The sequence below is a fragment of the Hemicordylus capensis genome, chromosome 6 (genome assembly GCF_027244095.1).
Source record: "Hemicordylus capensis ecotype Gifberg chromosome 6, rHemCap1.1.pri, whole genome shotgun sequence".
NCBI lineage: Eukaryota > Metazoa > Chordata > Lepidosauria > Squamata > Cordylidae > Hemicordylus > Hemicordylus capensis.
Window position 1 is genome coordinate 1,430,376 of NC_069662.1, and position 15,017 is coordinate 1,445,392.

The 15,017-nt window shown below is 55.5% G+C and overlaps 1 protein-coding gene across 6 annotated transcripts in view; it reads right to left on the minus strand.

Moving 5' to 3' along the window:
- Positions 1-289: 289 nt before the first annotated feature.
- Positions 290-15,017, minus strand: part of LOC128330757 (phosphatidylinositol 4,5-bisphosphate 3-kinase catalytic subunit alpha isoform-like) — a 29,618-nt gene continuing 14,890 nt past the window's right edge. For 4 of the 6 annotated variants that reach the window (XM_053264059.1, XM_053264058.1, XM_053264057.1 and 1 more), the window contains exons 12-23: positions 13,296-13,420; positions 13,028-13,136; positions 11,805-11,969; positions 9,189-9,292; positions 7,761-7,932; positions 7,454-7,560; positions 7,194-7,315; positions 6,407-6,485; positions 3,315-3,485; positions 2,631-2,748; positions 2,376-2,527; positions 290-1,169 (exon numbers count right to left, since the gene is read on the minus strand). In XM_053264059.1, coding sequence (XP_053120034.1) covers positions 884-1,169; positions 2,376-2,527; positions 2,631-2,748; positions 3,315-3,485; positions 6,407-6,485; positions 7,194-7,315; positions 7,454-7,560; positions 7,761-7,932; positions 9,189-9,292; positions 11,805-11,969; positions 13,028-13,136; positions 13,296-13,420 — 1,710 coding nt within the window. In that variant the 3' untranslated portion in view covers positions 290-883. The remainder of the gene's footprint in view (positions 1,170-2,375; positions 2,528-2,630; positions 2,749-3,314; positions 3,486-6,406; positions 6,486-7,193; positions 7,316-7,453; positions 7,561-7,760; positions 7,933-9,188; positions 9,293-11,804; positions 11,970-13,027; positions 13,137-13,295; positions 13,421-15,017) is intronic. The other 2 variants (XM_053264061.1, XM_053264060.1) reach the window with 2 other exon arrangements.

Genomic DNA, 15,017 nt, shown 5'->3' on the forward strand with positions numbered 1-15,017 from the left:
AGCAGCAAAGAGGGCAGGCACATCCCTCTTGCTTTTCAGAGGCATCGTGTGGGCTACTGTGTGAAGGAGGAGGCCGGACTGGCTGGGCCTTCTTGGGACTGACGCAGCCGGGCTCTTCTTAGGATATTAGGAGGACCCTCCGGCCAGCAGCTGGTGCACATGAGCTACAGGGTACGTGGCAGCCTTCCTGTGTGCTCCCACTTGGAAACTCGAGGAGTGGGCGATGCACCACAAAGCCCCCCTGCTTTCCTAGGACAAGCCAAAAGGAAGTCTGCATTCCCCATCCAGATTCTCCTTCCTTCTTTTTAAAATTTTATTTGGAAAAAAAGAAAAGAGAGAGAAAATAATTGTTCTTCCTTGCCAACTCCGGACCTGTTCAAGTATTGCCACTTTCCCGCTTCCCGCCCGCGCCCCCAGCCCCAGGTCCAAGGCTTCCTCGCCACAACTTCTTCCCACAGAACTCACCGCTGCAGGGTTGGGGGTCGAAGAGGGGGAAATTCAAGTATGAAGCTGCCTGGAAGTGGGAGGCTGGCTCCTGGGCAGCCCAGAAATGAAGGTGGGGAAGGGAGCGGAACCCCATTCAAGCCAAGCCCCAGAGGGGAAGAGGTCCCGTTTCTGCCCCACCTCGCCTCCCTGGAGGCAGCCGCAAGCCAGGACTCCTGGGTTCCTTTCCCTGCCCTCCCTGCCCGTGCCAGGGGCCGCCTCCCCACTCTCTCCCCTCTCCTCCTCTAGGACACCAGAACTCCCGGGTCCTCCCCGCGGATGCCAAGGGAGAAGCCGGATGGGACCCGGGTGGCCCAAGACCCACAGGCCTTCCCCCTTCGTGCGGGGGGGTGGGGGGGTGGGCAGCCCTGTGACGGGGCTCGGGTGCCTCCTGCAGCCCTCAGTCGTGGCCGGCCTCACTCAGGGGCATGTGGCGGATGGTGTGGAAGATCCAGTCCATCTTGGTGGTCCAGCCGCCGTGGTGGGCCTCGTTCATCTGCTTGGTGAAGTACTCCAGCGCCTCCTGCTCCGACTTGTCCAGCGCCAGCGTCTTGCGCAGGTAGGCCACGTCGTCAAAGGACTGCAGCTCCGGCATCCCCGAGCCCAGCATCATGGAGAAGAGGTTGATCAGCAGGTTGGCGTGCTGGCGGATGGTCAGGTAGGCCTTGTAGCACATCTCCTGGAACCTGTTGGGGGCAAGACGCGGGCCGTTGCTCAGACGGGGCAGGCTGGGCAGGGAGGCCCCAGGCTCAACCCCGGGCGGCATCTCCAGGGGACCGATTCAGAAGGGTGGGAAAGGGAACTCTCTCTCTGTCTCTGAACTGGGGTGGCCCTGTCTCCGGGGTAGGGTAGGAGGCTCAAACTGCCCCACGGGGCCACTCCTCTCATTGTTGCAGAAAGGGGACCCTCTCTGGCCGAGAATGGGGAGAGCTGCTGCCACTCAGAGCAGACAGTGCTGCACTAGATAAGCCAATGGCTAGACTCTGTGAAGCAGCTTCAGGAGAGTTCAGATGTGTTGATGTTGTTGTCCCACCAACAATCTTCTCTTGGGGACCAAACTCGGGAGGAACAGCTTCTATCAATCTGATGCAGAAGGGGCGATGCATAGCACTGATTGGCCAGGCACCTGTGCTGTCATGAACCCTGTAGAGCAATTTTTTAAAGAGCAAATTTTAAAGAGTCAAATTTTGAAGGGATGAGCCAGGGAAGAAGTTGAACCAGCAAGGACGCCAATGCTTGTTTGAGAGGGAGGCAGGCTCCTGTTCTTATGTACATCTGTGCATAAAAAGGAGCACAGTAGCAGAAGCTGTGGCAACTGGGATATCCGGGTCTTCAAATGGAAATGAACTGGGGTCTATTTGTGTGAGGGGAGAGCAAGCATGAATCTATTTGTATGCGAGGTCTTGTGGTAGCAGGCATGAATTGCCCCCTTTGCTGAGCAGGGTCTGCCCTGGTTTGCATTTGAATGGGGGACTATGTGTGTGAGCACTGTAGAAGATTCCCTGAGGGGATGGGGCTGCTCTGGGAAGAAAGAGCACCTGCCTGCCTGCCTGCAAGCAGGAGGTTCCAAGGTCTCTCCCTGGCAGCCTCTCCAAGACAGGGCTGAGAGAGAGACTCCTGCCTGCCACCTGGGAGAAGCCGCTGCCAGTCTGTGTAGACGACACTGAGCTCGATGGAGCAAGGGTCTGACTCGGTATATGGCAGCTTTTTATGCTCCTGTGGGTGTGCTGCATATCAGATAGGGGAGGACCCAAGGCTGTTGGAGAAAGGAGAGCCTCTTGTAAAGGATCCCGGCTTCCCTGGGAATGGAGGAGGGGACGCATGAGTCTGAGCAGGGCCGGGCACCTCCAGGAGGCCGGGTTTCTTCATCAGGGGTTCCCCTGGGCACCCACCTCTCAAACTCCTTGGTCTTGGTGCACTCCTGCACCCCTTTGCTGATGACGATGAGGAAGTCCTGCGTGAGGACGAAGGGGACGCGCTCCCGCTTGTACCCAAACTTCTTCTTCTTGTGGTCCAGGAAGTGCCCAAAGTCGATATGGAACAGCTGCAGAGGCAGAAAGCGGGGCGAGGGGGGATGAGTGGTGGTCTCCCTGCATCCCAGAGGGGGAAGGCGCCCGCCGCGCAGACCGGGGGCGGGGACCGCTCACCTGCCCATCGTCCTTGACCATGATGTTGCTGTTGTGCCGGTCCCCGATGCCCAGGATAAAGGTGGCGACACAGTAGCCAGCGCAGGAGCGTGTGAAGAGGTCAATGGCCGCGTCGTAGCTGAGCGAGGAAGGGGAACGGTTAATGGCGCCAAGGCCCTTGCTGGGCGCTTCCCGCTCGGTGGGTTCCCCCTCTGGTATGAAGCTGCCCCCACATATGAGGGTCATTCCTGAGGGCCCCGCTCCGGGCTCCTCTGCTGCTGGGGGCAGGGCCTTTCCTGTGGCGGCACCAAGAGTCTGCTCCCTCCAGCTCCATCTCTGCTGGTTCCTTTTTTTAAATTATTGTTGTTGTTTCAATGAGCCTTTGACTCTTCTCACTGAAGGTCTCAACTGTCTGGCTGCACTATTCCTACTTTATCAGTCACTCCTGGTCGTTTAGTATCGCATTATATTGATCATGCATTGGTTCTTTAAATATGCAAGCTGCTCCGAGTACCTTATTGATAGGAGGAGCAAGGAAAAAATATCTGGAAACGGATGATGACTCCCTGCCTGCCTCCACTGCATGTTCCCCCCCACCCGGCCCCTCCAATGCTACCCCCACCCCTTCTCCAGAGGAATGAGTCCCATGAGCAGACCCCCTCCCCACAGGGCCCCTCCGGCCGGCCGGCCGGCCCCCCAACTGACCCCTCGCCCCTGTTCTTGTCCTTCAGCCAGTGGTGCAGGGCGTTGCTGTTGAACTGCAGCGCCCCCTTCAGGCCCCCCTTGCACTGGATCTGCATGATGGTGTGGGAGCTTTTCACCACCTCGATGAGGCCCACGCAGTCCCCGATGGACAGGCAGCCGTAAGGTAGCATCCTGTGGGGGAAGGAGCAGAAAGGAAGGCATTGGGGTGGCTTGGGGAAGGGACAGAACACCAGAGAACTGGCCAGTCCACAGCCATGATGGCTAAATGGAACCTCCATGTTTAGAGGCACTACACCGCTGAATACCAGTGGCCAGGGGGCAAACCATGAGGGAGGGCTCCTAGCTTCCTGCCCTGCTGGGGGGCTTCATAGGGGGGCATCGGGTTGGCCACTGGGGGAAGCAGCAGGATGCTGGACGGGCCTTTGTGGTCCATGGCCCAACTCGGTCAAGATCCGTCCAGGACGTTTACAGGCAAGTCAGTCCCCTTCCAAAGAGTGTGAGAGGTGGGCGCCCAGGAGCCCCTGTTCCCTGCTAGGCGAAGAAACCCGACCTCCTGGAGGTCCCCAGCCCTGCTCAGACTCATGCGTCCCCTCCTCCATTCCCAGGGAAGCCGGGATCCTTTACAAGAGGCTCTCCTTTCTCCAACAGCCTTGGGTCCTCCCCTATCTGATACACAGCACACCCACAGGAGCATAAAAAGCTGCCATATACCGAGTCAGACCCTTGCTCCATCGAGCTCAGTGTCGTCTACACAGACTGGCAGCGGCTTCTCCCAGGTGGCAGGCAGGAGTCTCTCTCTCAGCCCTGTCTTGGAGAGGCTGCCAGGGAGAGACCTTGGAACCTCCTGCTTGCAAGCAGGCAGGCAGGTGCTCTTTCTTCCCAGAGCAGCCCCATCCCCTCAGGGAATCTTCTACAGTGCTCACACACACAGTCTCCCATTCAAATGCAAAGCAGGGCAGACCCTGCTCAGCAAAGGGGGCAATTCATGCCTGCTACCACAAGACCTCGCATACAAATAGATTCATGCTTGCTCTCCTCTCACACAAACAGACCCCAAATCATTTTTATTTAAAGACCCAGATATCCCAGTTGCTCACAGCTGCTACTGTGTTCCTTTTTTATGCACAGATGTACATAAGAACAGGAGCCGGTCTCCCAAACAAGCATTGGCGCCCTTGCTGGTTTGACCTCTTCCCTGGCTCATCGCTTCAAAATCTGCCTCTTTAAAATTTGCTGTTATTTTAAAAAATTGCTCTACAGGGTTCATGACAGCACGGGTGCCTGGCCAATCAGTGCTATGCATCGCCCCTTCTGCATCAGATTGATAGAAGCTGTTCCTCCCGAGTTTGGTCCCCAAGAGAAGATTGTTGGTGGGACAACAACATCAACACATCTGAACTCTCCTGAAGCTGCTTTAGAGAGAGTCCGGCCACTGGCTGATCTAGTGCAGGCCTGTCTTCCAGCCACCCACCTCCGCCTGGCAGGGCTAACGAGAAGCTTCCTCCTTGCAGCTTCTTGTTCAGGGGGGAACGGAAGACGAATTGCCCTTTAATTAGTCCGCTTCTCTTCCCTGCATGGGGATGGGCGGAGTGGGGGCATTCATGGCTCTTTTCCTTTTTGTGTTGTATTGTGGGGAATTCTGGATTGAGTGGGGCTCCTTTAATGAAATGCACCGTTATTTTGACATGGTGACCCCTTAGGGCGGAAGCAACTGCTTTAAGCTGGCTGTGCTTTCTGTACTGTACATCGGGATTCTCAAACTTGCGTCCCCAGATGTGGCCGGACGGCAATGCCCATCACGCTGCAGAAGTGGCTCCAAAAAGGGCCGCATCTGGGGACCCCAGTCCGAGAGCCGCCGGCTGTTCAAAGAGCAGCCTTGAATCTGGTCACAAGGAAGTTCCAAACCCTTTTAGGCAGGGCGCGTGTGCATGATCCCACTTCCGTTATTTTCAATAGCAAAACAGCACTGTTATATACACACACAAAATAATGAAGGGACACCAGTGATGAACCCACCCAACCTCCAACACACACACACAGACACACACACACACACTGTGGGGAACAGAAGCTTCAAGGGGCACTTCATCACTAACCCCACACTGTACTGAGAAGAAGCAATATCGGGGAGAGGCTGCTAAGAAAACACTCATAGGAAGCTTTTAAAAAGTTTTTCAAGACACATCTGTTCACCCAGGCTTTTAATTAATATTGTTTTAATGGTTTTAATGCTGTTTTAAAATATTGTTTTAAAAATTTAAAATTGTAATCTTTTAAACATTTTGTTTCTGTTTTAACTAATGTTTTACTTTTTCTGTTTTTATTTTGTTGTAAACCGCCCAGAGATGTAACTTTTGGGTGGTATAAAAAATATGTTAAACATATTTTCCTGTTGTTGCAAATGTTCAACAACATTTCCCACAATGTTCCTGTTGTTGTTAAAGCAAACCAACCAACCCGTTCTGTGGGTGGTGGGGAGTTAGGCACAACAAGAGCAACAGTGGACTGCCAGAATTAGGCAAGGAGGTTCCCTGGATTCTCTGTAAAACGCGTAGCTGCAAAATAGATGGCATCAGAAACCCGGCCTTGGAAGACACAGGACAAGGGCTGCAGCAGCCCCCTTCCCAGGCTGGGGCCACAGAGCCTCTGCTTGCATGCAAAGGGCCCAGGTTCAATCCCAGGCATGAGCATCTCCAGGACAGGGCTGAGAGAGATTCCTGCCTGCAACCTTGGAGAAGCCGCTGCCAGTCTGTGAAGACAATACTGAGCGAGATAGACCAATGGTCTGACTCAGTATATGGCAGTTTCCTATGTTCCTATGTTTCCTATGAGTAGACAAGACTCAGCTGGATGGACCAAGGGTCTGGCTCTGCATAAAGCAGCTTCCTCTGTTCCTAACAACAACAACCACCGTAGATGTCCCTACATTCTCCATACAATCTAAAAGAGCAAAGGTGACTTTTCAGCAGTTTATAAAGCAGAGGGCCAATCCAGGGAGTTGGTGGACACCTCCAGGCACAGAGCCCGGCCCACCATCTCTCCGGGCCCCCTTCTGCCTGGTCCCAAGGACCCCCTGTGAGTTGCCTCCATACCGAAGGTCTAGTCCTTGGTTCTGCCACATACTCTCCATGATCCGGATGATCTGCAGCGTCAGCATATCTTGCCGGAGGTCTAGGGGTGACAGAGACATGGATGTTTGCAGGGGGGAGGGATGAATGAAAAGGCAACTAAACATTGGGTGGGGTGCATGCACACCGCTGGAGATTTAGAGTTTGAAGGGGAACCAAGCTGAGAGGAATCCATAATACAAGTGATGTGAAGAGATATACTCAGCTTGCTTTCCCTCTCTTTAATATAAAAGGACAATATTTGGTTCGGCCAGTTACAGAACTCATTGCCACAAGATGTTATAAAATGGCAACCGATTCTTTTCTTAGAGGGCTAGATAAATACACAGGGGCTAGGTCACCTTAAGTGGCACAGTGGGGGAAATGCTTGACTAAGAAGCAGAAGGTTACCGGTTCGAATCCCCGCTGGCACTATATCAGGCAGCAGCGATCTAGGAAGATGCTGAAAGGCATCATCTCATACTGCGCGGGAGGAGGCAAGGGTCAACCCCTCCTGTATTCTACCAAAGAAAACCACAGGGCTCTGGGGGCGCCAGGAGTCGAAATCAACTTGACGGCACACTTTACTTACTTAAGGTCTATTCCAGTGCCACATACATAGTGGGGAGTGGTCTACAACAGCAAGGGATGGATGTTCCCATCAGGCCAATTTCATGAGAAAGGATGCCAAGCAAGGCCCTCCTTTGGCCTGACCCAGCCAGGGGTCCCCTCCAGCCCGGCCTCCCTTCACACCCAGCTCTTCCGCTCTCACCGTCTCCATTTTTAAAGATGATCTCGTGGTTGGTGAAGAGCAGTTCCGACATGATGTCAGGATTCTCCCAGTTCAGCCACAAGGGCCGCTTGGCAGAAGACATGATCCGGCACTCATCCAGTCTGGCACAGGAGGCAATGCCGGTCATTGGTGGCCGCCCTCTCTCTGTTCCACCAGCCCTCTCCCAGGAGCCTGGCCCCTTTCCCTGCTCCACTTCCCAGGGCCGGATCCTTCCCCTCCCCTGGACAAAGGGGTCTCACCGGAGGTTGCCCAGCTGGTGTACGGGGTTGAGAGGGCAGATAAAGCCCTGGAGAGCCTCCATATAATCCGGTCTCCTCATCTGCTCCACCAGGAACTTCATCTGCATCTTGGGAGGAAGGCGGGATGTAAAGAGGAAAAGAAAAGCAAACAGCGCCTGCTAAACCTTCCCCATTCCTTTGGCCTCCCTCCATAGAATTTTCTCCTAGATTTCCCCAGAGAACAGGACAGACCGAACCCCTCGGGGTAGCCAGCACCTCGCTCTGGCGGGGACGAGGAGGCGGCACGTGCGGCTGGGGAAGGGGCTACCTTCTGCGTCTCGTCCTTCTTCTCTTGCTTCAGGATGTCGGTGAGGTTGATCAGCTTCTCCATGGCCTCCACCTGTCGGTTCAGGTGCTTGAGGTACATCCCGCAGCCACGGCAGAAGGCCTCCAGCATCAGGCCAAAGCGCTGGGAAACCGGCTTGCTGTGCATCTCCGACCTGCGGGAGGCAATGGAGGCCAGCTCAGGGCTTGCTCCGTATGATCCACGCGGCCTCACGCCTTCTGCAGGTGCTACTTCCCAACAGGGACTTGTGTGAACATCAGAACAGCCCTGCTGGATCAGGCCCAGGAAGGCCCATCTAGTCCAGCATCCTGTTTCGCAAAGTGGCCCACCAGATGCCCCTGAGAAGCCCACAGGCAGGAGTTGAAAGGGGCATGTCCTCCCTCCTGCTGCTACTCCCCTGCAACTGGTATTTAGCAGCATCTTGCCTTTGAGGCTGGAGGTGCCCTGTAGCCCTCCAACTAGTAGCCGTTGATAGACCTCTCCTCCATGCAGTTATCCAAACTCCTCTTAAAGCCATCCAGGTTGTTGGCTGTCACTACATCTTGTGGCAGAGAATTCCACAAGTTGATTATGCGTTGTGTGAAAAAGTACTTCTATTGGTTGGTCCTAGATTTCCCGGCAATCAATTTCATGGGATGACCCCTGGTTCAAGTGTGATGGGAGAGGGAGAAGAATTTCTCTCTCTCCACTTTCTCCACTCCATGCATAATTTTATACACCTTGGTCATGTCTCCACACAGTCATCTTTTTTCTAAACTAAAAAGCCCCAGGTGTTGTAGCCTTGCCTCATAAGGAAGGTGCTCCAGGCGGGCCCCCCGATCATCTTGGTTGCCCTCTTCTGCACCTTCTCCAGCTCTACAATGTCCCTTTTTAGATGCAGTGACCATAATTGTACGCAGTACTCCAGGTATGGCAGCACCACAGTTTTGTATAAGGGCATCATAATATTAGCTGCTTTACTTTCATTCCCCTTCCTAATGATCGCTAGCATGTGTGTCCAGAGCTGGCCTTGTGGGAGCAAGCATGGATTGTCCCCTTTGCTAAGCAGGGTCCACCCTAGTTTGCATTTGAATGGGTGACTAGATATGTAATACCACAAGATATTCCCCTCAGGGGATGGGGCCGTTCTGGGAAGAGCAGAAGGTTCCCAGGTCTCTCCCTGGCAGCATCTCCAAGACAAGGCTGAGAGAGACTCCTGCCTGCAACCTGGGTGAAGCTGCTGCCAGTCTGTGAAGACAACACTGAGTTAAATGGACCAAGGGTCGGACTCAGTAGCTGGCGGCTTCCTCTGTTCCGGCTCCCGGAGACCGAAGCCTGGGCTCCTCCATACCGTCAGGGTTCAGCTCCTACTCCCCCGGGGTCTTGATCTGGAGCCAGCAATCCACCCCCCCCCAATTCTTCCCCACTCACTTGAGATGCCAGAAGTAGAAGTGCCCGATCCGCTGGTTCGTCAGGGCCTTCATGGTCAGGAAGCGGGCCAGCGGGTTGTCCAGGTACTGCTCGTACTTGAGGACCTTCCGGGAGGAGAGGCAGAGCAGTCAGCGGGGCTCAGCTCCAGGCAGGGGTGCAAAGCCAAGAGGGCAGGGGGCCAGCGAGGGAGCTTGCCCTCTTGCTCCCTCCCCTGTCAGGGCCAGCAGCCGCCTGACCGGCAGAAGTTCAAGAGGCCCCCCTGCCTGCCCCACCGCTGGAGCCTGCATCTTGTTCCGCACAGCCCACTCCTGAGTAGCGGGCGGTGCTGGGCTGAGATCCCTTTGCTTGGGGTCTCTGCAGTGCTTTATTTGTAACAGGGCTGCTCAACTTTGGCCCTCAAGCAGATGATGGACCATAACTCCCATAATCTCTGACTATTGGCCACTGTGCCTGGGGATGATGGGAGTTGTAGTCCAGATGGCGCGCCAAAGTTGTGTGGCCCTGATTTATAAATACACACAGAGCATATTGGAGGCAAACAGCCACTCCTGAGCAGGGAGGGAGCAGACCCCAGGGTGTTTGTCCCCCTCCCAAACTTCCACTCCCAAACTTTAGCCAGCTCAAGCTAGAACCTCTCAGCTCTCTCTTATTCTCTCTCTCGGCCTCTCGTTCCCATCCAGACTGTTGGTTGTTTTTGCTCATGATTCTCTGAAGAGTATCTCATTCCAGATCCTGGAGAGACAGCCCCAGCAATCAGGAGACCTTCTCCTGCCTTGAGTAATCCACTGCGAAACCTCAGCCAACCATCCCAGGCTATAAGCTAGCAATGGGCTTTACAAAAGGTGGTCTGGCAGGAGCAGTAACACTATTCTAGAGAAGAGCTGCCTCTGTTGCATCCCTTCCCGTGATGCAGCTGCAAAGGGCAGAGGAGCTCTTCAGTAAAAAGAGGGAGCGTTTCCACTCAGCATCCCCCGCCACTCCTCCCCTGTGCCTCCACATTGTCAGAGTCACCCTGAAGCTGACCCTAATTTTTAAAGTCTGTTCTCAGCCCAAAATTTCTCTGCATTAGTTCTGTGGATGACCAGCAAGGGGTAGCACAAGGCTGTCCACAGAATGTATGGGGGCGCCATGCCCCAAAGGATCATCCCTCAGATTCATAACAGATCATCCTACTGTGCATTTGAGGGTCTCTGTCCCTTGCTTGAAAGCTCAAAGGCTGAGAGAAGAAGGCAGGCAGTTTACTCAGATCAAGGGCCTGAACTGCTTCCACACTTGGACCCTTTCACACTGCTGGGCCATTCCTTTTCCACAATCAACTGCAAGTAGGGGCTCCAGAGAGCACTGAATAGAGATCTCTCTTTGCCAGCAACGGACATCCGTGTGGTCAATGGGGATGTGCATGAACCGGTTCTGAGGCCCTGTAACGGACCTCCGAACCGGTTTGAAGGACCAGCGGTTTGGCCGGTTTGACGGAGGGGGGTTACCTTTAAGGAGCGGGGAGGATGCTCCCCCACCCACCCGCCCGCCGTGTTTTAAAATGGTCCCACAGGGCAGCAGCATACCTCCTTGCTGCTCGGACCGGAAATGCCCGGTGCGTGTGCACACACTGCGCATGCACACACACGTCATGCACACGCCCTGGGCACTTCACACACAGACACACCCCCAGCCATCGAATCAGCTGCCACCGGTTCCATGCACATCCCCAGTGGTCAAAATCCTCCCACAACATTCACGCACAAGAAAGCCCCACTCAGCTGGGATCCCCCCTGCAAAGTCATATAAAAGCTTCCTCCTTCCCGGTACAACCCATTTAATCACTCCCTGTTCGACACAACTGGGGGAATGTGTGCTGAATGTTGTCAGTGGTCAGCCTTGTGGGTGAGGGGCCATAAGAAGATGGTTCTTTCTTCCTTTTGCCGCGAAAAGGCCAAAAATGAAAGCGGAAATGCATCCCTTCCACTCCTCTCCTGTGCAATTAAAGGGCAATGAATTTTATTTAAATAAATATTTAAAGGGCAGTAAATCACTAATCCAACAGTTGTGCTGATGAGGAAGCAAAAGCCAGGTGGAAACTGAAAGGTGGAAAGTCTTACTTAAAGGCAGAGTAGCCTTGTCCCCTGCTAACTGGGCCAAGAGGCACCTTTTCAAAGGGGCGATTCTCTTGACTGAGCAGCGGGGAGAGCAACTGGCCCTCTCCATCCCCAGCACAGCATCCCTCCAGTGGCTGTTTCCGGAGTCTGTCTTATGTTTCTTTTTTAGATGGTGAGCCCTTTGGGGACAGGGAGCCATTTGTTAAAGGACCCCTTCTCTACAAGCCTCTGGGGTACTCTGTGTACTGACAAAAGCTGGTACGACAACACAACTGGGTTGTGCTGACAAAGGATCGGCCACAGAGCCGGGCTGAGCAAGCGACCAGGCTGGCGAAATGCCAGAAAGGCTGGGCAACGTGGCTTTGGCCATGCCACCCTCTGGCTTCTCCAGCCGGGCGCGAGCTCAGGGTGGCCTCTCAGGCTGGCTGCATGCAGACAGGGGCAGGCGTCCCTCCCAGCAAAGGGCCCCCGCTGCGGCGGCCTGGCTGAGGGGGCAGCGCTGTGTGGCCCAGGACCCGGATACCTGCACGAGCTGGATGAGGTACTGGGAGAGCTTGTCGTCCGTCAGTCCCTTCACGAGGCACTTCAGCGCAAACTCTCTCACGACCGGGTCAGGGAAGTTGCAATCCAGGAGTTCCATGGAGAGTTCGGGCTTGATGAGGGGCCACTCCCGGAGGAGGCAGTACATCTGTGCGGGCCACAAGAGTCCCGAGGAAATGAGTAAGCAGAGCCCTGCTGGATGAGGCCAAAGCTGGCCGGGGGGGGGGGCTTCTCTCCTGTCTCCTACAGAGGCCAGCCAGGTGCTTACAGGTAGAGCAGGAAGACAATCGCCCGTCCCTGGCCTTGGCAAGTCGTGCTCAGTGGCAGGCTGCTTCTGAGCAGGGAGGATCCCTGGGAACAGAGGAGGCTGCCATAGACTGAGTCAGACCCTTGGTCTACCCAGACTGGCAGCCGCTTCTCCAAGGTTGCAGGCAGGAGTCTCTCCCGGCCCTCTCTTGGAGATGCCGCCAGGGAGGGAACTGGGAACCTTCTGCATGCAGGCAGGCAGGCAGGCGCTCTTCCCAAAGCGGCCCCATCCCCTTAGGGGAATATCTTACGGTGCTTCCACATGTACTCTCCCATTCAAATGCAAACCAGGGCAGACCCTGCTCAGCAAAGGGGACAATGCATGCTTGCTGCCACATATGGCCATCATGACAGACTCTCCTTCCTCCTCCATGGAATTATCTACCCCAATTATCTATCTCAAAGCTTGGGTCCAATGTTCCCTGTAGCAGGGCTTCCCAGACTACAACTCCCATAATCCGCAGCTGCGGTGGTCTTTTGCTTGGGGCCCCAGAAGTTGTTGGACTATCACTCCTATCATCCCCTGGGGCAATGTCCCTGCAGCAGGGGATGAGGAGAGTGGTAGTCCACCAACACCTGGGGTCCCCTGGTCTAACTCCCCGCAAAGCCCCGCTCGGTAGCCATCCCATCGCAAAGGGTTCCATCAACGTGTTCTGCAGCGTGTGAAGAAGTTCTTCCTCTTGCCTGGGGAAGAACCTCCCCTCCCCACCTCTCTCTCCACTTTCTCTGCACCAAGCAGAATACGTTTCTACGTCCCCTCTGTAGTGATGTCCCGGGAGAAGTAACCGCCTTGGGGCTATCTTTTAACGAAAGGCGGCATAAAAATGCAAAAATAAATACATAATAAAATAAAAAATAAAGTGGTCAAGCCTCAGCCCCAAGAGGCCGGGCAATGCTGACCTGCTGCCGTGGTGGTGCTGACCTCACCTGAGCCACCTCATCCCGCGAGTTCCACTTGACAGAGAGCAGCAGTTTCGGGAGTGTCTCGGGGATGTTGACACAGTAGTGCCTGGAAGAAGAAAAGAGCGGACGGGTTGGGGCCAGGCCTCCTGTGCCCCCGACCTGCAAACCCAGGAGTGCCGCCACCCCACAGCCGATCGGCCGCTCTGCCCCACCAAGGCCGACGCGGGTCCCGGAGCGAGCCCAGGAGGAGCCCTGGCCCACCTACCGGTGCCTCCACAGGAAATCCTTCTCCTGCTCTGTGATCTCAGAAAGGGGGTCCCGGTTGCAGATATTCCGGAGCTGCTCCAGTTCGCTCTCGTCAAGGGAGCTGTCCCGGGCCAGGCGGTTACTCTGGAAGGGGGAGAAGCTTATGGGGCAGTGCTCACGACTGGCATTCGGGGAGGAGAAGCTCTGACTCTGCTTTGGGAGCCAGGCTTGCTCCTCCTGGCTGCCATCCGTGAGGATTCCACCGGCAAGGCATCAGGAGGGGAAAGGCTCGCTGAGGAGCTGGATGCAGACAGGGATGGGCACGAAGCGAGGCTCAGGCCCAGGGTGGGTGCCGAACCGCTTCAGCGCTCCAAGATGCCAAGGGGGGAGGAGTGGCACCTTTCGAGGGGAGCACAGCAGGACCGTCCCTGCTCTCCACTGCTCCAGGCAGCTTCCTGCTGCGTGCAGCGCGGGCACCGACAGGGCATCCATGCATGCGCAGACACCATGTGCATGCCGCCACTGCTGCGCACAGACTGTTCAGGCGGTGTGGAGCAGAAGAGAGCAGGGAAGGACAAGGGATGTGCACAGAACCAGGCAGGGGTGGCCTGAGGGGGTGTCACTTTAAGGGCAGGGGAGGGTGCACTTACCCCTCCCCCACTCCCCCCCCCCCCGCCACCAGCTCTCGGTTTCCGTAAAAGCCTTCGGGGTGGCACTGTACCTCCCTGCCGCCCCTTCCCCCTCTTTGGCCGGAATTACCGGGTGCGCGTGCGCACGTCCACGTCAGAAGGGGGGGCATGCAATGTGAGCACACACACCTGGCACTTCCGGCCACTTTTGGCCGACGAGGGGGAAGGGGCGGCAGGGAGGTACACTGCCGCCCCGAAGGCTTTTATGGAAACTGAGAGCTGGTGGGGGGGAGTGGGGGAGGGGTAAGTGCACCCTCCCCCGCCCTTAAATTGACACTCCCCTTGGCTTCAAAGCCCCCCCTTCAAACCCCCCCTCGGTGTTCGAACCTGACCACAAAAGGGCCTCCGAACAGGTTCGTGCACATCCCTAGTAAGGACCTGCTGTACTCCCCCCGCCTGTAGCGGCGCCTTGGAGCACCGAACCGGTTTGGCCGAACCTACGCACAGACCTCGGTTCGTGTACATCCCTGTCAAGATCCAGCTCGCCAAGGAGCCTTTCCCCCACCGCCCTCCTCCTCCTCCTCCTCCGCTTCCAGAATTCTCATGCTGGCAGTCAGGAGCGTGCCCGGCTCCTGCTCAAGGCTCAGAGGCGTCTCCTATCCGAACGCCGGTCATGAGAACAGCCCTGACATCGTTGGTTCCAGTCTCTGGAGTATTACTATTCCTACTGCTACTACGAATATTTATATGCCACTTTTCAACAAAAGTTCTCAAAGCGGTTTACAGAGAAAAACAAACAAACAAGAAAGAAGGTTCCCTGTCCCCAAAGGGCTTACAATCTAAAAAGAAACATAGGATCCAGCTACCCTCTGACCTTCTGACCCAAGAACTGTCAAACACAATGCATTAGACACCAGCAACAGCCACTGGAGGGATGCTGTGCTGGGGTTGGAGAGGGCCAGGCGCTCTCCCCGGCTAAACAGAAGAAATCACTTCCTCTCTCCCTCCCTCTCTCCAAACCAGGCAGTTTGGATCAGAGATGTGCAGCCTGAGGATACTCCCACGGACCTGAAGGCTGACCACTAGGCCACCAATTCATCAGCAGCTGAGCC